Source organism: Parasteatoda tepidariorum, chromosome 2 (assembly GCF_982258835.1).
Source record: "Parasteatoda tepidariorum strain Cologne lab strain chromosome 2, Ptep-v5.0, whole genome shotgun sequence".
Lineage (NCBI taxonomy): Eukaryota > Metazoa > Arthropoda > Arachnida > Araneae > Theridiidae > Parasteatoda > Parasteatoda tepidariorum.
The window spans coordinates 112,647,620-112,672,546 of record NC_141756.1 but is presented as its reverse complement, the minus strand read 5'-3'; the positions used below and the strand labels follow the sequence as shown (position 1 = coordinate 112,672,546).

The 24,927-nt window shown below is 31.5% G+C and overlaps 2 protein-coding genes across 7 annotated transcripts in view; one reads left to right on the top strand and one right to left on the bottom strand.

Moving 5' to 3' along the window:
- Ufl1 (UFM1 specific ligase 1) overlaps positions 1-24,927 on the bottom strand; it is a 178,834-nt gene that overhangs the window by 82,351 nt on the left and 71,556 nt on the right. The window lies entirely within an intron of this gene.
- Positions 1-24,927, top strand: part of LOC107449752 (guanylate kinase) — a 41,345-nt gene that overhangs the window by 7,096 nt on the left and 9,322 nt on the right. The window contains exon 1 of one of the 4 annotated variants that reach the window (XM_016065391.5): positions 12,724-12,858. The exons of 1 other annotated variant lie outside the window; for it this stretch is intronic. In XM_016065391.5, the coding sequence (XP_015920877.2) occupies positions 12,768-12,858 (91 nt within the window). In that variant the 5' untranslated portion in view covers positions 12,724-12,767. Of the gene's footprint in view, positions 1-12,723; positions 12,859-22,934; positions 23,321-23,645; positions 24,073-24,927 lie in introns of those variants that run through there. 2 more of the 4 variants (XM_016065389.5, XM_016065390.5) reach the window with 2 other exon arrangements.

The window sequence follows — 24,927 nt, the reverse complement described above, 5'->3', positions numbered from 1 at the left end:
AAGTTCTTCATAGAATAGTCTTTGATTGGCTCTAACTAGCGTTTGTCTTTCTCGAGGAATCTAATATAGGTAAAAAGGTAAATTGTACATCACATTTGGCAGACTACGCATTTTAAGATCCAACGAGCGGACAATCTAACAATCATCTGAAGCAGTTGTTTCTAAATATGCCAAAGTTTTACAAATCTCTGAGCAATTCTGAATTTCTCTATTTTTGTTCTACAAAACATAAATTGATGGAAATAGTTAGCACAGACAGCTTCAATTGGAAAAATGTTGAAAGCAGAAGTTCTTCATAGAATAGTCTTTGATTGGCTCTAACTAGCGTTTGTCTTTCTCGAGGAATCTAATATAGGTAAAAAGGTAAATTGTACTTCACATTTGGCAGACTACGCATTTTAAGATCCAACGAGCGGACAATCTAACAATCATCTGAAGCAGTTGTTTCTAAATATGCCAAAGTTTTACAAATCTCTGAGCAATTCTGAATTTCTCTATTTTTGTTCTACAAAACATAAATTGATGGAAATAGTTAGCACAGACAGCTTCAATTGGTAAAATGTTGAAAGCAGAAGTTCTTCATAGAATAGTCTTTGATTGGCTCTAACTAGCGTTTGTCTTTCTCGAGGAATCTAATATAGGTAAAAAGGTAAATTGTACTTCACATTTGGCAGACTACGCATTTTAAGATCCAACGAGCGGACAATCTAACAATCATCTGAAGCAGTTGTTTCTAAATATGCCAAAGTTTTACAAATCTCTGAGCAATTCTGAATTTCTCTATTTTTGTTCTACAAAACATAAATTGATGGAAATAGTTAGCACACACAGCTTCAATTGGTAAAATGTTGAAAGCAGAAGTTCTTCATAGAATAGTCTTTGATTGGCTCTAACTAGCGTTTGTCTTTCTCGAGGAATCTAATATAGGTAAAAAGGTAAATTGTACTTCACATTTGGCAGACTACGCATTTTAAGATCCAACGAGCGGACAATCTAACAATCATCTGAAGCAGTTGTTTTTAAATATGCCAAAGTTTTACAAATCTCTGAGCAATTCTGAATTTCTCTATTTTTGTTCTACAAAACATAAATTGATGGAAATAGTTAGCACAGACAGCTTCAATTGGTAAAATGTTGAAAGCAGAAGTTCTTCATAGAATAGTCTTTGATTGGCTCTAACTAGCGTTTGTCTTTCTCGAGGAATCTAATATAGGTAAAAAGGTAAATTGTACTTCACATTTGGCAGACTACGCATTTTAAAATCCAACGAGCGGACAATCTAACAATCATCTGAAGCAGTTGTTTCTAAATATGCCAAAGTTTTACAAATCTCTGAGCAATTCTGAATTTCTCTATTTTTGTTCTACAAAACATAAATTGATGGAAATAGTTAGCACAGACAGCTTCAATTGGTAAAATGTTGAAAGCAGAAGTTCTTCATAGAATAGTCTTTGATTGGCTCTAACTAGCGTTTGTCTTTCTCGAGGAATCTAATATAGGTAAAAAGGTAAATTGTACTTCACATTTGGCAGACTACGCATTTTAAGATCCAACGAGCGGACAATCTAACAATCATCTGAAGCAGTTGTTTCTAAATATGCCAAAGTTTTACAAATCTCTGAGCAATTCTGAATTTCTCTATTTTTGTTCTACAAAACATAAATTGATGGAAATAGTTAGCACAGACAGCTTCAATTGGTAAAATGTTGAAAGCAGAAGTTCTTCATAGAATAGTCTTAGATTGGCTCTAACTAGCGTTTGTCTTTCTCGAGGAATCTAATATAGGTAAATTGTACTTCACATTTGGCAGACTACGCATTTTAAGATCCAACGAGAGGACAATCTAACAATCATCTGAAGCAGTTGTTTCTAAATATGCCAAAGTTTTACAAATCATTACCAAAAGCTAGTTTCCAAAATTTAATATTTCATGCCCAGAAAATCAGCTCTATGTTTGCTTAATCTTATATATGTGAACAAGAGTTTTCAACTTTGAACCTTAGAAACTACAGGACTTTGGACTAACTAATTTGGACTAACAGAAAAGCATTTAGCCTTGTTCCGTAAAATAGACACATCTCGCTTCGAACCTTAATATAAGGAACTTTTAAAAACGAAATCGCAATTTCATTCATCTCACTAAATATTTAAATTAAAACTTGTATATCGCCTTTTTTTTTAAATTTTGAAAGTTTTATTTGTCCCACCAAAAAAATTTTTTTCTCGATTTTTGGCCCTCGACCAAAAAAGTTTGCCCATCCCTGCTCTAGAGCTTAGATTTGCCCGTTTTAAATGATGAAATTATTTTTTTTAAAGGAAGCTATAATATGTATTGCTATGGTTACAGTTATTATTTTTCACCTCATTTTGCCAAATATGCAATAAATAAATGAAACAAATAAAAATTAAGTTTTGGATAGTTATCATATTAAAATAAAATTCGTATTACCAAACGCAAATGATAATCAGAATTGGCATCAAGGAGAACGACATGAAGAAATATTTCATAGAAGGCCAAGGCCCACCCAATGATGACGATGAAACGCAAAAGATGGATTTTGTTTTTAAAACAAAAATATATACTATGAAATTTCAAATAATAATTAACTATAACAATGAAATTATGAATAAAAATGACTAAGTTAATTGAAACATAATGCACTTAGGGATCAGGAAAACTGAATAGCGACAATTTTTTTTAATTCGAAAATGTCAACATTTTGAACCTTTCGAAACATTTATAGTAATTGCAAAATAACTAGGGAAGATAATTACTTTAAATGATAAACACGGTAATGTGTATGCTGCGTGTTATAAAAGGACTTTAGAAAATTATTAAAGCTACTACAGTGAAACTATCGTAAACTGATCAGAAGTGGAACTACAATTTGATGGTTTTATAAGAGAAGTCATCTTATAAAAATGATAATAAATTGTTTTTACCAGTTTTGCACTTGATCATCAAAATCTTAGATAGGTGATAACTTAGAGATGGTCAGCTTAACAGGTTTCACTGTGCAAGTAAAGTAAGCACAGCAACTAAGGCGAGCTGCGAGAAAAGAAAATATTTACGAGCATTTAGTGCAAATCTATCTTTTTATCATCGTTTTTTTTTTTTTAAACTTTACAACAGATGTTACGGCTACTATAAATGAAAAAAAAATTAGTTATTAATAAATTAGTAAAATTAGTTAAAAATATTTATTGCTTCGTAGACGCTTTAAAATACTGTTTCATACGTGGTCCAAATCAAAATATTCATTTGTTCACTAAATTACTATCAAAACTATTCTCAATCGAGTTTGAAACAATTATTGATGCTGTTACAAAGAAAAGCAAAGTCATATTTCTCATCTGCGAGCTGAATGTTTGTACTTTGTATTGTTTCGAACTTCAGAGCAGAAATGATTAAATAAATTATTTTGCTTATCAAAAAAAGATTTTTTGCTTTTTATTTTTAAATACACACAGATGTAGGCCCATGAAGTTGAACTTTTCCGAATTTCTTGTTGGAGATTGGGTCCTAGTTAGGTCTTATTTTTAATTTCCTCGAAACGCGAGATAATTTTTATTAAAAAAAAATTAGCTAGTGAGAACATTTTTATGTGCGAGTAATTAAGGTTTTTGAGGTTGGGGAACGAAGCGAGCTGAGGTCGAAACCTCTTAGTATTCTTATGCAGCTCAAAGACCGCACCAACATTAAAATATCGAAGACAGTTCCGACTGATTTTTACACATAAAAAAGCTGAAAAAAAAACGAGCTAGCCAATGTTATTATAATTTTAGTGTTTTCTGGCAAACGGCGCTGTTTTACAGAAATATTCCAAATAAATTAGTGCAGTAAATATATATATATATATATATATATATATATATATATATATATATATATATATATATATATATATATATATATATATATATATATATATATATATATATATATATATATGATTTATTTTTGGGCTACAAAATGTTCGAATCCGCTACTTTTGGAGCTCCCATTCGCTACTTTTTAATCTTAAGTTCTGGCAACACTGAGTGCAAGTACCCAATTGGAAGAATATGAACGTTAGGAGAAATGGACCACATTATTGCTCTTATTCTAATAGAAATGGGGTATCATCACAATGCAGTGTTCAAAGCAGCTGAAAAATGACAGATAACTTTTAAAACGTCTGTTTATGCAAAAATTAATTTTCTCAATCTTTTTTAGTACTGTAGCGTGTCAACCACTACAAAAATACAATTCCAATTCACTAGTATATAAGATAGATGAAGGTTGACCTTGTTTCGCTCGCCAATCTACCCATCTTTCCATTGTCAACACTACCGGCGCCCATGGGCTCAAGCTCATATGAAAGAGTCAATTGTCCGATTCGCGGACAGGCACTCTGTAAGAAACACCAGTTCAAGTTCAAAATTGACCTTCAGATAGGTCGATAACTTCTCATCCAGACGTGACGCCTATCTTGACAGTAACGCCCACTTAGATCTGACAGCTTCTACTTCAATGGATGGTCCACATTGAACAGTTGACTCGCTACTTGTGACAGCGACGTTACCCACCCCCTCGCACTGTTGCTACTCAGTCTCGATCACGCACAACGTACACACAACGTACAGCTCTCCCTCCTTTTCACATCAACTAGTGGTATCCGTTCATCTAATTCTATCACGGTTATAATTCTGGTGAGGTAGTACTGTTGTGCGTCTAGTACTGCAAAAATACAAGTCCAATTCCCTAGTATATAAGACATGTTAACTCTATTCTATGTTGGGGAAGCTTTTTATAGATGAAGGCTGACAGTGTCGATGATTTCTCACCTTACAGATACAATTAAAATGTTTTTCTGGTATTTTAATAACTAAGTCGAAATATTCCTTTTTAATATTATGACATTTGTTCACAGAAGCAATTTCACTTAAGTGCAATTACAATCTATTAATACCCTTAGAGCAATCTTGGTATCCATTTCACAGCTGTTGTTTAAAATTACAGAAATGACAACAACAAAGAATACGGCATTAAAAATGTGTAATCAACATTATTAATTAGTTAGTTTATCATCAATATTTACAATCTTTTTAATTCATTTTGTCGAATTATGCGCAATACCTTACCTTTAGAATTATTTCCAGAAAGGTATCAGATAGTTATCTAAACAAAAAAAATCTTCCTATCTATAGAATTTAATTAGAGTAAGCATACATAGATTGAAAATTTAAAAATAAATAAACAAAAAACCTAGCATCTTGCAGATGGAAAAAATTCTTCACAAAACATTATTTTTACTTCATCTACAGTGATATATTTTTTCTGCTTCGAATAGCTATTTCAATTTCACCTCTACACTTTTTTTACAGTGCTGACTGAGTTATCTTTGACATTTAAATGCAAAAATAAAAAAGTACAATGAAAAATTTTTAATAAAATCGCTGATTTATAGCCGCTAAAAATGGAATAAGCAAGGGAATAGAAGTATTACACTGTCAAAACATGTTGCATGAGTGAATCATTGTGAAAGTGAAAGGTTACAAAAGATTGCACATGAATGAAGGAAAGTTACAGAATATCAAATGATCATCACTTACCGGTTAACCCATTTAACAAAGAATGAAGCACCAAGGCAGGTATTATGTTCACATGAGATAGTGTACCCTACCGAAGGAATTTATTATAGGTCCCATAGGGGGTACACAGCGTGACCCTAAAGTTTACTATGTATGTATATCTAAAACAGCGTTCTTAGAAGCTTTATTTTGAGGAAATAGGTGTTCTAAAATGCTTTGAAACGGGGACGTTTTAAGTCATTTTTCAATACTAAATCAAGACGCGATATGGAACCTTAATATTGATCCATAATATTTTAATTGCACTACGTATTATATTCACATGGAATAGTATACCCTACCAACTTTACACCAAGGCAGTCATACCAAGGTAAAAAAAGAAATTCAAATTCAGTAAATAATATAATTAGTGCTCTACTTATTTTTATGAGATAAACCATAGATATTCTGTCAACCAAAAAAACAAGGTGGAGCCAGAATAAATACGAACAACTTTTAGACCTGTTCGTGGATTATAAATGAATGTTAGATTTGCATCCATTACGAGTTCAATTTGAACAGAAAAGATTTGAGTGTTCATTACAAATTCGAAATGCATTCAAATTTATCTTTGACACTCGATGGAATTCGCAAACACCTCCAACGATGCTGAATTTTCAATTTAAAATGATGCTCATCAAACTGCAATATGTTTATATTTTGGGTTATTTCGATAAAATCAAAAAAATGTAGCTCATGTTTAATCAAAATGCAAATGTAAGTTAATTTTTATTATATTTGCAATATTTCACTTTCAAGCCCCTTTTTTTAAAGTATAAATATACCGCTTTATAAAATCAGCCGCTATATAAAATCAAGTGCCCTCAAAACAAATGTGATTATATGAGGTACTGTATATGACGTGATACAGGTATCTCAAACCTCAAATTAAGAAATTGATTCCGTTATTATGATACAGATTTAGCAAATTACATATGCAAATAATGGATTCCGCATCCGGCTTGCACGAACTATAGTGCTAAAGTGAAATATCCTCAGCGGTAGACGTATCATAGGTTTGAGTCCCTTGCCCTGAGGCTAACCGTGGAAGGTTCTCGTGGATTTCCTCTCCCTGTAACACAAATGCGAATTAGTTTCATCGAAAAGTCCTAAATGAAGGTAAATTTCTCCCACTACTTGATCTACGAGTTCCCTTGTCCTCTGGATTGGTTTCAAAATAACAAGGTTACACAGTTGAACGTTAGTAGTCATGAACCTAAAAAAATAGGTCGGCTGTTCAACGACAGTTATAAAATAAAACATATAAAATACAAATAATGGAAATATAGTTGCGTGTAATTTATTGAATCGGTAAAGTAAAATCTTTGGCAAATGGCGCCAAAATCAATTCGTAAAGCAAGACAAAAAATAATTTGTCTTTTTTTTTCATATTGTGAAACAGTCTATTGTTTGCTCGATCAAGATGTTGGGCAGATGTTAAATTTAAGCTTTCACTGATAAAAATCGAGATAAAAAAAATTTACTTTTGAAACGGAAATAGATTAAAATATCATTTCCCCACCCACACATTTTTCTTTTTTATCTTAACGCCTCTATCGCGAACCCTATCACCATAAGTTACTTTTATCATCCATAAACGTAAATTTGATTTCGTCAAGTTGAAAAGGAATGTTTGTCCTCAACGAAATTCGCTCGTCAAACGAAATCTTAGTATAATCCTTTAAAGCATATTAATTATACTTTTTTTTTAGTTGGAAGCCAAAACATATTTTTGAGGTCAACTCAAGAAATGAGTCTCCAGATTATGTCACACTTTATAAGAATATGTTACCGTGAATGACCGATATCAAGAGAATGTCGACATTCACCGGTGAATGTCAACAATCACATAGTCGCTTTGGTGAATGTCCGAAATATTTGTTATATCCGATTTGATATTAATTTATTCGTTGATACATTTATATCAGCTGAAGATAGATTAGGAGAAACATCATGGGTCGATGTACCTGTTAAATGCATACTGGGCTGTGGCACTTGACTCTAAAAAAACGTTGATGTATGGCATACCTGAAGTAGTAACTATACTAGTGGCTACTATCCCAGTATACTAGTGGCAGTTAACTAGACGTAGTATATATATTTCGGACTTTTACCAAAGCGACTACGTGATTGTCAACATTCAACAACTACCCATTTCAATCATTCACAGTAACAAAAGCACATCAAACCATGACAAAACATTATTGGAACACTTTTAAGAGGCACTATCGATCCCCAATTCATTTTTATTTGTTTTTTACAACCGTCGTTGAACAGCCGACCCAATTTCTGGGTTTGCGACTACCAATGTTCAACTCCGTAGTCTTGTAGTTTTGAACCCTATCCTATCCAGAAGACAAGGAAACTCCTGAATCAAATATTGGGAGAAATTTGCCGTCCTGGCGGTCTTTATGATGGCACTAAACCGCATTTGCGTTACAATGAGAGGAAGACCACGAGAAACTTCCATGGTTAGCCTCACCGCAAGGCGACTCTAACCCATGATCCATCTACCACTGAGGATATTTTACGTCAGCACTGTGGTCGGTGCAGGCCGGGTGCGGAATTCGAATCGACCAGCTATTGCTGGGATCGAACCTGGGTCACCTTATTGGGAGGTGAGCGCTCTATCCCCTGAGCCGCACGGCTCAATTCATTTTTATTGAAATAATTACCCGATCACACATAGGACTGGGATATTTTAAAGCCGAAGATATTCTGAGCATGGGCTGGGCCGTCAGATTCCCGGCAAACATTTACAATTCTCTACTCCCTCGCTCACTACTTCAGACTCTCAAGTCTAAAAATGAAGTGGTTGTCAAAAAACATAATAAATAATCTGTCCATAAAATGGCCTGAATAAGACTTGTTTGGTCGTCAAGAATAATTATACAGTGGAACCCCGATTTTACGTTGTCCGTTTCGTACGTTATCCCGCTTCTTGCGTCATTTTCTGCTGATCCGAGAAAATTGCCTATACCGATAATGTTAAAAAATCCCGGATTTTGCGTCACCCCTTTTATGAAAATCCCGCTTGATGCGTTTTTCTACCAACAGATCAAATTAATTTTTTTTTTATTCTACAACTCTCACACAAACTTTTTTCTAGTTCTTTGAACAAGAAAAACTTGCTTTTCAGCTGCAAGGAGCAATTCTTGCATTCTTTCTGTTCCATTTGTCAATAGGGGGGTGGGTAACAACAATAAAAACTACAAACCATAAAAACTCTAAAACAATTTTTACTTGCAAATGTAAATCAAGAAGTAAATTTGCAAAAAATTGTTGGTATTGAACGAGTTGTAGATGAAATTATAGTTAAAAACAAAGAAAAAGTGAAGATTACTAATCTTTTCCATTAATTTACCTGGTAGGTGTCAATTTTTAAAAATATACATAGATTTTTCGTAATCCCGATTTTACGTTATTCCGCTTCGACCGTTTTTTATCGCTAGTCCGACCGAAAACGTAAAATCGGGGTTTCACTGTACTTCCTAATAAGCCCTGCACAAAAGGCCACCATTTATAGATTATTTTGCTTTTCTGGGATTCGCGCCATTAACCTTTTGTCACCACTGTTTCTGTTGGCTCTGTTTGGTGAGTATTCATGAAAAATTTCGCTTGAATTGGTTCACTATTTCTGGAGTTATCCTCAATAGTGTGTCTGGTCCTTAGCAATGGTCCACCAGTATGCTTTTTTCTTTTAAATTTAATTATCACCCCCTTGTACATTGTTAAAAATTCCGATCCACGCTGCACCAAAAATTGGTATTCATTTGCTGGCTACATAAAATGGAGCTCAATTTCATCATATTTTCACTAGCTCCAAATATCAGTAGACGGTTGAACCAAAAGTAGGTGTTTTGTAAAGCAGCTATTTTCATTCTTTTCTTTTATAAAAGCAGAGGAAGGTTGCACCATTATTCGATATTTTTAAAGCGCTCAAAGTAGGTTATTTTATGACACTACTGTAAGTAGGTTATTTTATGACATACCTCTAACCATTTTATACCACCCACCAAATTTAAAAAGGAAACATAAAAGAAATGAACTTTACTGGATGCAAATATCTAACTAAGTTGATACTTTAAACAACATGCATCAGTCGTCCAGACTGAGTCGTCAAGAAAACATGGCGTCGCAAACAAAAATCGTTCAGTTTATAGTCAAAGTTTAGTGTCTTTTACTAAATTTCAGTGCAGTCAGTTGCACCATGAAAGTATTTATCGGTCACACCTCACAATGTATGGTGAAACTAAAATAAAATGATGTTTTATTTAACTAAACTCTGAGATAATGAGAAACTTTGCACCAAATACTGGTTAAAGATTTACAGATTTTTTTTACAGTGTAATGTATAATGCATTTTTCTTGAAACCTATTTTTTTAATCGGTTTGACAAGCTTTTACTTAAAGTTTTGAATATTTTTTAATAGGTGCGAATAATTAAATTTGTTTCCTTTTTATTTCTAATGGTAACTCTGAGCATCCAATAAAATACAAAGCAGAAGAGTTGACATCACTATGTATCAGAGCGTTTCTAGACACCCACATCAAAGGAAGAGCAGGGCCATTTGCATTGCCATTTGAACCCAACCCAGAAAACAAGGGAACTCCCGGATTGGAACAAACTGGAAGCTTTTGCAGAGATCTATATTAACAGAAAAACTATAAATTTTCCATAAAAAAAACTAGAGCATATTGCCTTGTGAATAAATTGTGTTAGGAGAAGAAAGGAAAAAGATCAATTCTGTCTAAGAGAAGTGTGAAAAGTTTTAGTTATTACAGAATTATGAGTTTTTGAGAAAATCTTGAGGAAAAAAAAAAAGAATGTTTACAGATTTATCTGTTCAAGAGCAAAATCTGTTTCTGATTCCGGCCAGCCTAATGAGAGAAATTTCCGAAGGTTCTATATTCTAGAGCAGGGGTTTCCAACTGGCGGCCCGGGGACCGCATCCGGCTCGCGAAGGCTTTTTTTGTGGCCCGCGAACTAAAATATATTACTTGTCATTTTTTTATGGACAATTTTCGAATAATATCTATATGGGTTTGAAATACTTTTCTCGTTAATAAAAACCTAATTTCGTTGTTTCTGTAAAAATTAACATACCAACTGTGCAAAAAAATTTATTTCTCAGGTTTTGCATCCAAGAAAATATTTATTCAAATACAAAAATAATTGTGTATGTTGCTCTTTTTTTATTTCATTTTTTTTTTGTATTTTGTGAATATAATTTAGCATGTGTGTATCAGAAATTTTCTCGAAGAAATTCTCCGATTTAACTTTTTGAGACCACTCATTTAGGACGAAAATATTTACACACACATTTGTAAATTTTAAATGTAAATAACTATTCTCTGGTGGTTGCAGCAGATTAACCTCAATTTTCTCATTGAACATTTTGTATGCTACTATGTAAGATTTAACTAACCTTTTAAACTAACCTTTTAACTATTTTACTAACCTTTTTAAAGTTTTATATCTTAACAATTAGATATCTGTTGCACATAAATTATTTAATACATAGGTGCACATTAAAGTTATTGTCGCCCAAATTTTTATTATTTATTTAATATTTTTATTATTTATATTTTAAAAATATTATTAATAACAATTAAATATTTTTAAAAATCTACTTCTTATTTTAATTTGTAATTCAATACTTTTGCTTTGTACAACTTGGTAAAAATCTGACAGTAATATTTAATGTTCCTTCAAACATAAAAGAGTCCTACATAAAATTTTGACAAAGTTGCGGCCCGCCATTTGATTTGTGTTTTTAATTGTGGCCCCCAGCCTCATGTAAGTTGGAAACCCCTGTTCTAGAGTTTTATACCGGTTGACTTAAAACTTAGAAAAAAAATATTCTTAACATAATGTTCTGTTTAATAATTTTTTAAAAAAGAATTCCAAAACTACAAATGGTAAAAACAACCTCCCAACGTTTTTCGTTCATGCTTCAATCTGATTGATCTTACATAAATATGATTTATTCAGTATTTAGATGTACGAGTGTTTTAAATATAAAACTAAATATTTAATGGTTTAAAAAAATCGAACATAGAATTTATAAAATAATTCAAACATTACAATTCTACTCAACTGTTCAAAAAATGGTTATTAATAATAAAAAAGGTACGTAAATTGAACATTTATTTTAAAATAATTTATATAAAATGAAACTCACGAAGTAAAAAAAAATTGAAATCGCATGATTAGAAAAGATTAATTTTCCAGAACCACTATTTTGTAGGAACTTTTTCAGAAATCGGTCGAACTCCATGGGGATTTATATTACGACCTTCATCTATCAAAAGGTACCACACTATACAATAGAATCAAGTTAACATGTCTTATATACTAGAGAATTGGTATTTAATATTTATATAGTGCTAGTAACGCCACATTACTTCCCTTCTAGAATTTTACCTATGATAGAATTCGATGAACGAATACCATTAGTTGATTAATGCTATTTATTTATCTTTTTCGCTCATTATTTTTTATTTATTGGCTGGATAAATACCATTTATTTACTACTGATTTATTTTTTTTGTTCATTATTTTTTTCTTCCTTTATTTATTGGCAGGATTAATGCTATTCATTTATTATTTATATATTTTTTCGCTTATTACCTTTTTTTCTTTATTTATTTTTTGGCGGGAGAATTTTATTTACCTCACTGGATTTTTGAGAGCTATTTTGTGAACAAATCTACTGTTTAACGTGGACTAATTGGGCGAGTCATATCACGTCCGGGTCACCAATATAGGGATTAAATTAAAGACCCTGCTAATCCATCAAAAGGTTACTCAAGTTGGAATCAAGTTAACATGTCTTATATACTAGTGAATTGGCATTTAATATTTATAGTGGTGGTTACACCACAGCACTAATATTCGGGCTTTGCTTAATGATTATCATTGCCCTTGAAACTGTAGAAATAAAAAAAGGAGTTTCAGTGAAATAATATGTGGAATTACTTGAAAAGAAAACTTTTTTTTTTTATCTAAAAAAGCAAATATGTGTCACGCCAAATGTCCTTTTCTGCGAAGTTGTTCTTAAAAAAGAATGAAATATCCGGAAAGAAAGTTATCCTAAAATGTCGTCATAAGTGAATCATAGCTTTAATGATGCTCACTAAAAAGAATATATATGGCCACCTGCACAACACTTTTGACAACCTCACGCGATTTCCATTCGATGTTCTGGAACAGAAGAAAAAGGCAAATAATGTCGATAACGTGTAAGTTTTTACAATTCTTCTCCTATCTTAATTTACACCAAACTATAATTCTTTTTTTTTTTCTCTCTTTTGAAAGAAAATATAAATTTGTCCCTTGGCGGATGTGTTCAAGAAATAACTTTTTTTTGGAAAATACTTATTTTGTATAAGGCAAAATTCACAGTCGCCATTGACTATAAGGCGAACAAAATTTTTTTCTCAAAGATATACTCCATTTACATTTTATAATTACTTTTATACAAATATGGAACACTATTAACATTTTGCAATATTCTGAAAATTACTTTATTTCTTTGTTCCGTCTGTTTTTTCATTTTCTAATTGAACTGCGAAAGCAGTTCCGGGGGTTGGCGAGCGCCAGCGAGCAGGGGGCGAAGCCTCCTAGTTGTTTTAATTTTTACTATATGCAATTCAGTTTGCCGCATATTTTAAAAATGACATCAGTGATAATTTCTAACTTGTAGCTCTATTTGAATAAGTTCATCGCTCATGTTTAAATATTTTATATTCAGATAAATACAATAAAGAACATTTGATAAAAATAGATTTTACAGGTGAGGCTCCCAATTCTAAATCCGTAATTTGATCCAGAATTTCTTACAGTGTAATGCGTGAAAATCCGATCGCTAGATCAAAAGATTTTTAAAGTGGTTTTTATTTTGCGCATTGTTCAACAAAGGAAAAAAATGTAAAGAAAAATATCAAAGGCAAATTTATGAATAATATTATTAAATGCAATTCGTTTTAAATTTTTTAAAAATCATTTCAGGATACTTGAAAAACCTAATTTTTTATTATTATAATATTTCATTAAAAAATCTAGTACATTGAATAAATAACTACAAACTGCAGTTTGAAACTGGCAAAAATACTTAAATTTTGTTTCATTGAAATCGTTGTGTTCGTTGATTTATACACTATGTTGACACTGAAAATAACTATCATTACAATATACATTATATTGCATAAATAACTACAAATTGCATTTTGAAACTAACAAAAATACTTAAATTTTGTTTCATTAAAATTACCAACGTCAAAAAAAAATCATTAAATGATTTTTGAGACATAAAAATGATATTTAAAAAAATTATTTCTTAAATGCATACAGATAAACAATCTAAAGTTCTTTAAGTTCTTAACTATAAAAAAAAACTTTTTAAAGGGTTTAAAAAAATAACTGAAAACTTCTGCGTTTTGGTAAACTAATAAGAGAACGCGCCCTTTTACAATCATGTCATGATTATTAGTAATAATCATGTTTTTGATTATGAGTGGTACACGTTCAAGCTAATCATCCTCATTTAAACGTAAGCAAGCAATCCAAAAATATTTCCAAGATTAGAACCAGTCTTAAGAATCTTTTTAGTTGAGATTAAGTTTAATAGTTTATATTAGTTAGAGATAAAATTATCTTATTCAAAAACTGTTATTTTATTTCGAGTTTCTGGTAAAATATAAAAAATGACCTTGAAATGAATTCCCAAACAACAACTGTTAATCTTTTTCCGATGACGCAGGCATTTTTTAATATTTTATTTTGTATTTCCTTTAGGCAACTCTTTTTAAGAAAGTTTTTGTGAAACTGTTTATTCTCTGGTAACTTCCTAATTTATTTATTTTTTACCTCATTTAAGATTTACGAATTATAAATTTCAATTCGCACTATCTCCTCTCTAATAGTCGTTACATTTTTACACAATCTGTGACATTTTCTTCAATGGTGAGAAAATTTCGTGAGACAAAATGACGCATATCGCAAGAAAAGAACATTCTTTGTTTGTTCTCTTATTATAAAGATTTAGGAGGAAATGAATGATGTAAATATTTCATCATCGAGAATAACATTGAAAGCTTCAGTAGCAATAATTAATCATCGAATAAAAAATGTGAATTGATTCCCATTTGGCTAAATAAAATAAAATAAAAAATCTAGTAAAAATATTTTTAATTTAAGAAACCTTTTAGCAAATCATAATAGTAGAGAAGATAGTGTGAAAAACGGATTGCGGGTTAGAATCTCTTTGCTGTCAGGCTAACCCTGGTGGGTTCTCGTAGTCTGCTTCCTCTCCATGTAACGCAAATGCGGGTTAGCTCCATCAAGAAGTCTTCCACAGATTTCTCCCAATACTTGATCCAGGAGTTTCGTTGTCTTCTGGATCGGGTTCTAAATGACAAGGCTACGGAGTTGAACATTAGTAGTCGTAAACCCATAAAATTGAGTCGGCTGTTCAACGGCGGTTATAAAATGAAAAAAGTATAAAATAATAAAGAAACTTAAGGGCCGGGATAGCCCGGTTGGTAGGGCACTGGGCCAAGGTTGGTAGGTCTGATCTGATCCCGGTCGGTGGAAAACTCTCCGTGTAGTAAATAGTGACTAGTGCGCGTTAAATCTGTCTAGTCACAAAGTCCTCCTTGTTCCCATAATAAATCATACTTTTGTGATCCAATAGGTTCCTTGTCTTCTAAATTGGTTCAAAGAGACTACGGAGTTGAACGTTAGTAGTCGTAAACCGAAAATATAGTCGCCTGCTGTTGTATGCTGTATATATATATATATATATATATATATAAATAATGCCGGACCTCTATTTAACGAAGTCACTAAATCCCGATAATAAATTTTCGTTATTTGGAAAATTCGTTAAAAAGAAAATCAATTTCTGGAAATAATTCAGCAACATAAAACAGGTTTCAAATTCCTAAACACTAGACATAATTAAAATAGCAATTGATACACCTTTATCTTGTAAACTATTATCTACTATCTATTTTATAAATCTTAACGATAAAAGAAATCTGCATGGAAAACAAGAATAGAATAAAACATCATTCAGTGTGACACTATCATGCTGCTTGCATTTTCAGCTAAAAAAAAAAAGCTTAATTTATGTATTAAATTATAGTTGCATTTATTATAAAAGTAATTTTAAACATACATTACCACATGCGTTCTTCAGTTTAATTGCTACAAATAAAATCAGTTAATTAGAAATGAGTTTTTCGTTTGAAATGCAAACAAAAGGGAAAGGGATTTTACTGCTTTCTCTAAAAGTTAAAGGGCTACGAAAAACAAGTCAAAGCCATTTCCCCCATACAATGCGTTAAAAAGTTTGAAATGTTCTGAAATATTTTGGGAAATAAAGAAAGTGGATCTCAATGAAAAATCAGTTAAATAGAAAATTCTCTTCACTATTTGGAAGTTATTTTACGAAGAAATTTCAACAATGTTCTTGGCTCCTCTAAAAAAAAATTAGCAAAATAGAGAAATTCACAAAATGGAAGTACATTAAATAGAAGTGCGACTATATATATCACACTACAGGACACCCTGTTGAAAGTTGCTTCCACCCTCTAGTGCAGTGTTTCCCAAAGTGTGGTACGCGTACCCCCAGGGGTACGGGATCAGTTTAGCGGGGGTACGCGCTCTTATACGAAATATTTTATAACCAACGAAAATTTCAAAAACTTATATTTAAAAACAAAGCTAACCATGCAAATTTATGATTCCATATTTTTTTATTGGCTATTTTTTTGCAGAGTTAACAGTTAGTAATTAGTGGTGTCAACAGCCGGTGGTGATTTTCAACTTTTGTGCAATTTTTTTTTACAGTAAAAAATGCATTCATTTTTTTATTAGTGGTACACAGCGTTACGAAAAATTTATAAAGGGTACACAAAAGTAATAAGTTTGGGAAACACTGCTCTAGTGTATTGAACTCTTTTGAATCAATTCATATGCAGATCTTCTTATCAGTCTAAAAATTAAACCCGGTTTGAATAAGTGCAAAAGTTATTATTAAATTATGAAAAGAAGCAACGCAACTCACTGAATTCAAATCACAACTATAGTTTGAATCAGTTCATATACAGTACCACAACTTCAACTAATCAATTGGAACAATGTAACGAAACAATTTATTTTATTGCTCATTGAAATAACTGACATGAATCAGTGCTAAAATTATGATACGAGTCAACAACTTGCTTTAGTAGTTATCATGATTTATAAATGGAAATGTTTAGCTGAATAAACAATTCTACTCTGCACTAATATGCGTCTCATTTTTAAATTTATTTACGACATGAATTTTTTTTTAAATTAAATTCTTTATCGCTGACTTTGATATTTGTAGTATTTTAAGTATGTGCGAAACTTGGAACAATAGTATTTATCCAAGATAAGATATAATGTTTAAGTGTCTTCCATTTGCAAGTAAAAGAAAAAGCGCCGACCATTATTTACTCTGTTATGTCAACCATAATGTTCTAAAAGTGCCTATTGCTTCAAAGTGTAACAATTATCGGAACTGAAAAATGCCGACAGACAATCAACCAGACTTTTATCGAAAGTGTTGTTCAATGTTCTTTATCTCATCATTCGCGCGGAATCAATTCAAAATTACGCGAGAGCAAGTCCTTCAAAAAAAAGCCGGAACCGTTTTGATAATTTTCAGGGACGTAACCATTACTTTTTTAACACCAAATCATGAGGAAAAGAAATGGCTGAAATCGATTAGAAGAGAAAGCAGAAGACACAACCTTCGAATTTACATAAATAAACAATAATTATTGTTAACAAAAAAATTTTTTTAAAAAAAGGGAATATTTCAGGAATCTTTGGGGGAAAAAAGCAATAATGGTGTTTGTCAAAAATTTTTATGCAAATTATAGCCACTCAAGAAATTTTTAATAATTTGACTAATTTTGACCCCGCGTCTTAAACTGCATTTCGCTTTTATAAGAAAAAATTAGTGGTTTAAAAAGTATATCACTCAATACATTTTGAATAATTTCACTACAAAAGATCTATTTCTACCAATTATTTAACTTTGATACTTTTGCTTGTTTTGAAGCATCTTGACATGCATTCAAATCTTCACTTCAATGTCATCTTTAACATTAGCGTGATAAAGTCGTAACGTAAATTGATAGATCTTTTAAATCATTCAGTCATTTTAGGGACACTTGAAATAAAACATGGAAATGGTCAAATAGATATATATGAGCCGCGATGACTCAGGGGATCTATCCCCTGAGCGTTCGTCTTCCAATGAAGCGAACCGGGTTCGAATCCCAATCGATACGAATTCCGCATCCGGCTTCCACCGATCACAGTGCTGAAGTGAACTATCCTCAGTGGTAGACGGATCATGGGTTAAAGTCCCCTTGCCGTCAGGCTAACCGAGGGAGGTCTTCGTGGTTTTCCTCTCCTTGTAACTCAAATGCGGGTTAGTTTCGTCAAAAAATCCTCCACGAAGGCAAATTTCTCCCAATACTTGATCCAGGAGTTTCCTTGTCTTCGGGATTGAATTCAAAACGACAAGGCTACGGAGTTGAACATTAATAGTCGTAAACCCCCCAAAAATATTGGGTCAGCTGTTCAACGACTGTTATAAAAAAATAGATATATATGCGTTTAGTTTCTTGACCTGATGCATATATAAATATATGTATAGGGTCAAGAAACTAAAAGTACATGTAGTAAACAATTTCGAAAGGTGCATTCAATGACGCCAAATTCGACCTATTGGCAGATATAGATTATTATATTGTATATTGCAAATATGGTTTCTCCGGAGAGAAAAAATACCCCATTTTGACTTGTACCTCTTAACATTTTGATTTACAGTGAGTGCTGTAATCAATGCAATAAGCAATTTCGTTTCAAATATTTTTTTTTTCCTTTTCAAAAGGAAAAAGAGACCAATGTCTTTTTTTCCCCTAAAAAATTATTACCACTTATTACCTTTTGTTTTATTTTATAACCGTCGTTGAACAGCTGACCCAATCTTGGGTTTACGACTACTAATGTTCAACAACGAAGCCTTGTAATTTTAAACCCAATTCAGAAGACAAGGAAACTCCTGGATCAGTACCTCCAGAGGTATGATTTGCTGGGGGGAACATAGAGGACTTTGTGACTCTACAGACTTAACGTGCACCAGTCACCATTAACTACACGGGGGGAGTCTTCGGCCTGTGGGGATCGAACCCAGAACCTCTTTAAAAATATATCTACTAATTTAAATGATAATTCACAAAATAAACTTTGTTTCGCTACTCTAACTATTTTTTTAAATAACACAACCATGTCTCCTGTTTTAACAATGCAACTCTAAATGACAAAAACAAATTTTCACTTTAAACTCATCAGAATTACTTAATATTGTTTATATCTTATGAGATGCAGAAAATTTGAGACTGAAAACTATATTATTTATTTATTTTTATTGAAAAAAAAGTAATCCGTTTGAAAATATCGCCTCACACAATAAGCTGTCGTAAGCAGCTGTAAACTGTCTAACCGGAAGTCGTGAATCTCGGATCTTGTTTTTGTTTAATGTATTGAAAACGCCATCCATACGCAGCACGATAAATCTGTCATGGCTGAAAGTTCTTTCGTCGGTTGTGGAAGTTAGGAGATAGGAGTAACCAGCTCAGGTGATTTTCACGTCGTCTTACCGTGATCAAATTTCGTGGCTTACGTATGGATAGAGCCCTGAGAATTGGATATGTTGCTTCGCCATGGTTGGATAACTTAAGTCCATCAAAAGAGTTTCCAAATAAAATAAAAAATCTTAAGAATAATTTAATTTTAACCAAACTTTTGAAAATACTTTAAATCAAAACTTTAAAAATAAGAGTTCAGTAAAGTTATTTTTAATCTCTCTTAAATGAGAACGATAAAATGAAAGTACATCAAGGATGAGTGTTGCGCCATCTTGCGAGAGGCAGGTGATGCAATCGTTATCGTTCTAAATCTAAAGTGATCACAAAATACACGTAATGAAAATTTTGAAATATGTAATTGATAAGAAAGGAAAACCTGGCAACCATCAGAGGGCATATCTGTCATTCTCTCCCCCCTTGCGAAATTCCCAGAGAGTATATTTCATTGAGTTGTAGTAGTCATTACCAAATACAGGCTACGATATCGGGTGCAGTTGAAAAACGTGAAAGAAAATAGTACGATGTGGAAACAATTACCCATGAAGATAAAAATAAATAAATAAGAGTAACAACTTATATTAGATATTGGTTTATTTTTAAAAAAAATCTCCCTTGACAAATCATTGTTTTGCTTTCGAATTTTTCCTCAAAAAAAGAAAACTCCATAAAATTACGTTTTTTTTTTCCCTTAGTTCTGCTTCCCTTTTCCTTAATGAACTGAAACAAAACTTAATTATATAAATTAAAAGTGATTTTAAAAGCGAGTACGCAGACTGGTATATGCCAAAATTAACTCTCACCGCCTCAGGGCGATTAAGTAATAATAATTTGTTCCTGAATCGCTACTTGAAATTCAGTTTTTTTCCCCGAAAATGCAGACTCAATGCTCAAAAACGCGCAAATTCTCATTATGTTCACTACACCCGGGAACGCAGTTACCATCCCCAAGACGTTCTGGTTATTTTAAGCTACTTTTAAATTTCAGAGAGACTGTTTGCTTAGCAAAAGTGCATTTCGAATTAATTTCATATTACTTTTTCCTTAAATCTATGACCGATAATATTTCAAAGTTATCAGCATTATGATTACAATTATTTCAGATTTATTTTGCCTCCAGAAATGTTACGTTTCTTAACAACTATAAATTTTATGTAGCGTTATTGGTCCAAAAACTCAATCACTAAGTTTCATTTGGGAAAAATGTCATATAAAATACCTAAATTTTACATTAAACTTGTGTTCAGAGGTCGGGAAAATTTTTTATCTTAGAAATGAACGCAGTATTGCTCATGACATTTTGTGAAATGCTTCACAAGTAATGCTTGACTTAATATCTATAATGTTTTAAATAATTCAGAATTTTTAATTTTTGAATAAAAAATGGCCTCATGTTTTGTAAAGTGACCACTCAGAAAAATGCTAAATTTTTCGAATAATAATGAATTTCAGTATATACGAGCCCGAGATAACACGGCCTCATCATAGGAACACTATGGATCACGATCAAAACTTAGGTAGTAAAAGTTTTTCCAAATGGGTCGCCAAAGACGTGAACAAAAATTGTAATTAAAATAAAGCTAATAAATAAACAAGTGTTTCTAAGCAAAGATTAACATTGGAAGGCTCAGGGGATACTGTACTGCATCAAGTTCAATGCATGCCAAAAATATCCAGATCATGGGTCTCCGTACCATCGAAGAAACTGTGGAAGATTCCAGCTGTTTTCTGCTCAGTGTAACGCAGATGTAAGTTAGTTACATTTAAATAGTTCCCCAAAGAAAGTGAGTTTGTCCCCTTTTTTTCAAGGGTGCCTTGAACGTTGCGTTCAAAATTACACAGTAGAGGAAAATAATATAGTTACCAATCTTCTATGTTTAGGCTATTCAGTGATGAAATAAAATAAAATGTATATGGTTGACTAAATGTAAACAATAACAAGCTTCTTAAAACTGGGAAAAAAATTAGAAAACTTCCGGTGTATTCTTCCGCTTATGTTATTTTATTATTTATTATAAAGCCAATTAATCAAAGGCCATCATCTGAATCAAAAAATGATTTTGTACAGAGCACATAAAAAATATTAAATAATTTTAAAAGTTCCTGTTTTTCTTTTTTAATCTATTTATTTTTATTGCATGCAATTATTTTTGGAAAAACGATTCTTATAATTGTAGTTAGTTGCATTTGTGTTCCAATTTGCACAACCTATTAAAAAATGTTGATTCAAAGCAAATCAATATGTATTTCATTTGTGTGGGGCAATTTCAATTTTGGAAGATATAGATATTATCAGATATCTTTATAATATCTCAAAGTTACACTCCTATAGGGAAATATTGATAAAACTGATAAAAAAATATCCATTAATTAGAAGACACTAAACATCAGTCATAGTTTAAGAAACTTTTTGCAATAAGTTACGATTTTCAGTTACGATTAGTGGCGAAATGGATTCTAAAACGGCACTTGTAAGAAGGGTTAAGCAATAAAGTGGCTCAGTTTATGATTTTTTCTGAATCATCTCTAATAGAAGTTCATAAATCTAAAACTGGCAACTAGGCAAATTTGCCTCTACTTACATACATGATTGTTTTTATTATTATTTTTTTTTATGTATATAAAATGAATTTTTTAAAAAATGCAGTTTTTTAGACGAAGTTTTAGATTTGCATAATTTAAAGACAGTTTTAAAAAAGTATTGAATAATTCCTATGAAATCATATTAAGGTTATTTTTCTAATATTGCGTCAAAACATTTTATTAAAAGAGAAAGTTGAGCTGATGCTAGACAATGTGTGTAGCAAAAAGATTTGTTGAAATATTTAAAACTCAAAAATGCGAGCTCCGTAAAGACGAAGACTCGATAGGCCGCTCCAAATATTTTTAACTTTCAAGTTATAAACAATCTATTGACTGAGAACTTTTTTAATAATCCAGTTCAAAGACTTGATTTTAACTCATTGATCTTTATGGGGTAAAAGTTTTGTTTTTAAATATTTTAAGTAATAAAAAAATATAATAGTATTTTTTTAAAAAATAATTAACTGAATTTATGAGAAAATGTAATTTAATTTTTTTTTTCCTTTGTAATTACTAACATTCGATATTGTCAGTTTGCAACGTACATTGATGTGTGTCTGACTACAGGAAAAGCAACATACGTATAAAATTATTTACTTTCAGCCAGTCACAACATATATTATCAATATATTGATAATATTTCTCAGAATGATACCAAACAATATATTGACATTTGAACTTGAAATTCAAGAAAATAAAAAAAGAGCAAAAATAGGGGCGCAAAATTTTAAATGATCATATGCGCACCCCATTCCGTTTTTGTCCCCACTTGGTGATCCCCACTTGATACCGATTTGAACCCAACCAGTCAACACCAGTGATTAAATAAAAGATACAAAATGGGTCAAATGTGTAATTAAATCGTTTGTGTTTATTTTTCATCCATAAATAGTTTTTGATCCCAAATCAGACTAAACCTTATCTTGGCGGGACTTAGACCTTCACTGCCTCTCGCTGGATGCGATTGACAAGTCCCGTGACAAGTAAATGAAAAAAAGGAGGATCTGATACTGTTTGTTTACTTACTTTTTTTTATCTGACTCGCAATCAGATAAAAAACTGTAAGTGTAATGTTGGTGAGAAATTATATCCTTCTGAAGGATGCCCAACCGTGAGAGAACTTTTGGAATCCCCGCCCCCAAAAGAATCATAAATTTAAAAATCGTTTGTCCACGTGAAGCCGGCGTGCTTAGGTCTTTGTGGTCAAGCGTAATCAGTGCTGCCTGCGAGAATAAATATCGGGGGAGAATGACGTTCGGAATAGAGCGTACTTACAAACGAGTTTGCTTACGAAACGATCATTTGGTTCAACGTGGTACATCCGAAAAGATGGCGTCTACTATGCAAGCGATCCCAGTTCACAATAGCGCTAATCTTCACGATTTTCCATGGAATTGTCGTTATCCAAGGAATAGTGATTGGTTCTTTGGTAAGTAAAATAATTTCCCTTGTTTTTAACATTTTTATAGAGATTCTATACATTAATTGCGTTAAAAACAAAGAATAACCGTAAGTTTTTGCCTCGATTTCGTGAGTATACAACAGAGATTTTTTTTCATTTATTTTTCTTACAGTTTTACTGTTTTGAACGTTTTATTTAATAACTTTTCCAACTGTTACCCGTTATTTCAGGTAGAAGTTAAAGTTATGATTCCTTGTATTATCTATTTAACTAAATTGACTTTAATGATCATTTTTAAGCTTATAGCTTACAAAAACGGATAAATATAAGTATTTAATAATCGAATGATTTTAAAACTTAAAGTAAGACAAAAGAGAGCAAAAATTAAAGTGGAGAGCGTTTCAAAAAAATTAATTAAAAAATATTTATTGTCTCAGTCATTGAATAAAAACTTAACTCCTACTATCATAACTAAAAATCTAGAACGTCAACAACCGGACGTATAACTACACTTTTTTTATTTGTGCATGCTTTTGTATAATTTTAATTGCGTCGAAGAAATAAATCGAGTTTTTATTAAATTTACTTTATAAAATATATGATTGTAAACACTTTAACGAAATTAGTTTCTTCCCGTAAATCCTTCATTTCCCTTTTATCAAACTGCGAAAAAAATATTACAAATTCCTTAAAACTTCTCTCTACAAAATATCCCATGGATACAGGAAACTCCTTCATTACAAATCCCTACGAAAATGGAATTGTTGATTTTAAAAAAGGTAGTAAATGGAACAATTGTTGTTTTCAAATCGATATTTGCTGCACTAAATATTTGAAGTCAAAGTAATGCAGTAATTCTTGTAAAAAAAATCACCTAATTCTTCTATAAACACATCATTCATCAAACTATTTTAATATATTTTAAATTTAGTCTTATTTTACTCATGGTGCTATTTTATGCATATATTTTTTATGGTAAGGAATAATCTGAAACTATAATTTGTTAACGTAACAAAAACTTATATGAATACTAATTATAAATTTCACATTGCATATAAAATTAGTATGATAAGAATTCTGAAATTTAATGGTATTTGAAGTGCCAAAAGTAAATGTGTTTCATCTTGAAATCTTTAAACTGAAATTTCAAATTATAAATGGACATTCATTTTATGAGAAATTTAAGTCTGTTATTTTTGGTGAAGAAAGTAAATTTTTTTTTTGGTTGTTCCTTTTCCCAAAAACAGTCTTATTTTCACTTATTTATAAAATTATGAAAAGATTTTTCACAATTCCTTTCATTAAAAAGTTAGAACCAACCCCTGACATTTTAGTTGAAAATATTAAGTTTTTCTATTTGTCTGTAAATTGTACTAAAACACTTATATTTCACAATGAAATAGTTGTAGTTTAATCAAATATCATATCAAAAATTCTGGCAATAAGTGACAGAGGTGTGCAGGATACTAAAATAGTCGTCAACTCAGATATAACTTATAGCCAACCCAGGAGGCATCACTTTATATAAATACTTAAAAATATATATATATTTCTCGTAATGAAAACTTTTTGGTGCTATAATGATTCAAGTTGGAGTGAAAGTACTGGTATGGAAATACAAATGTAAATCAGTG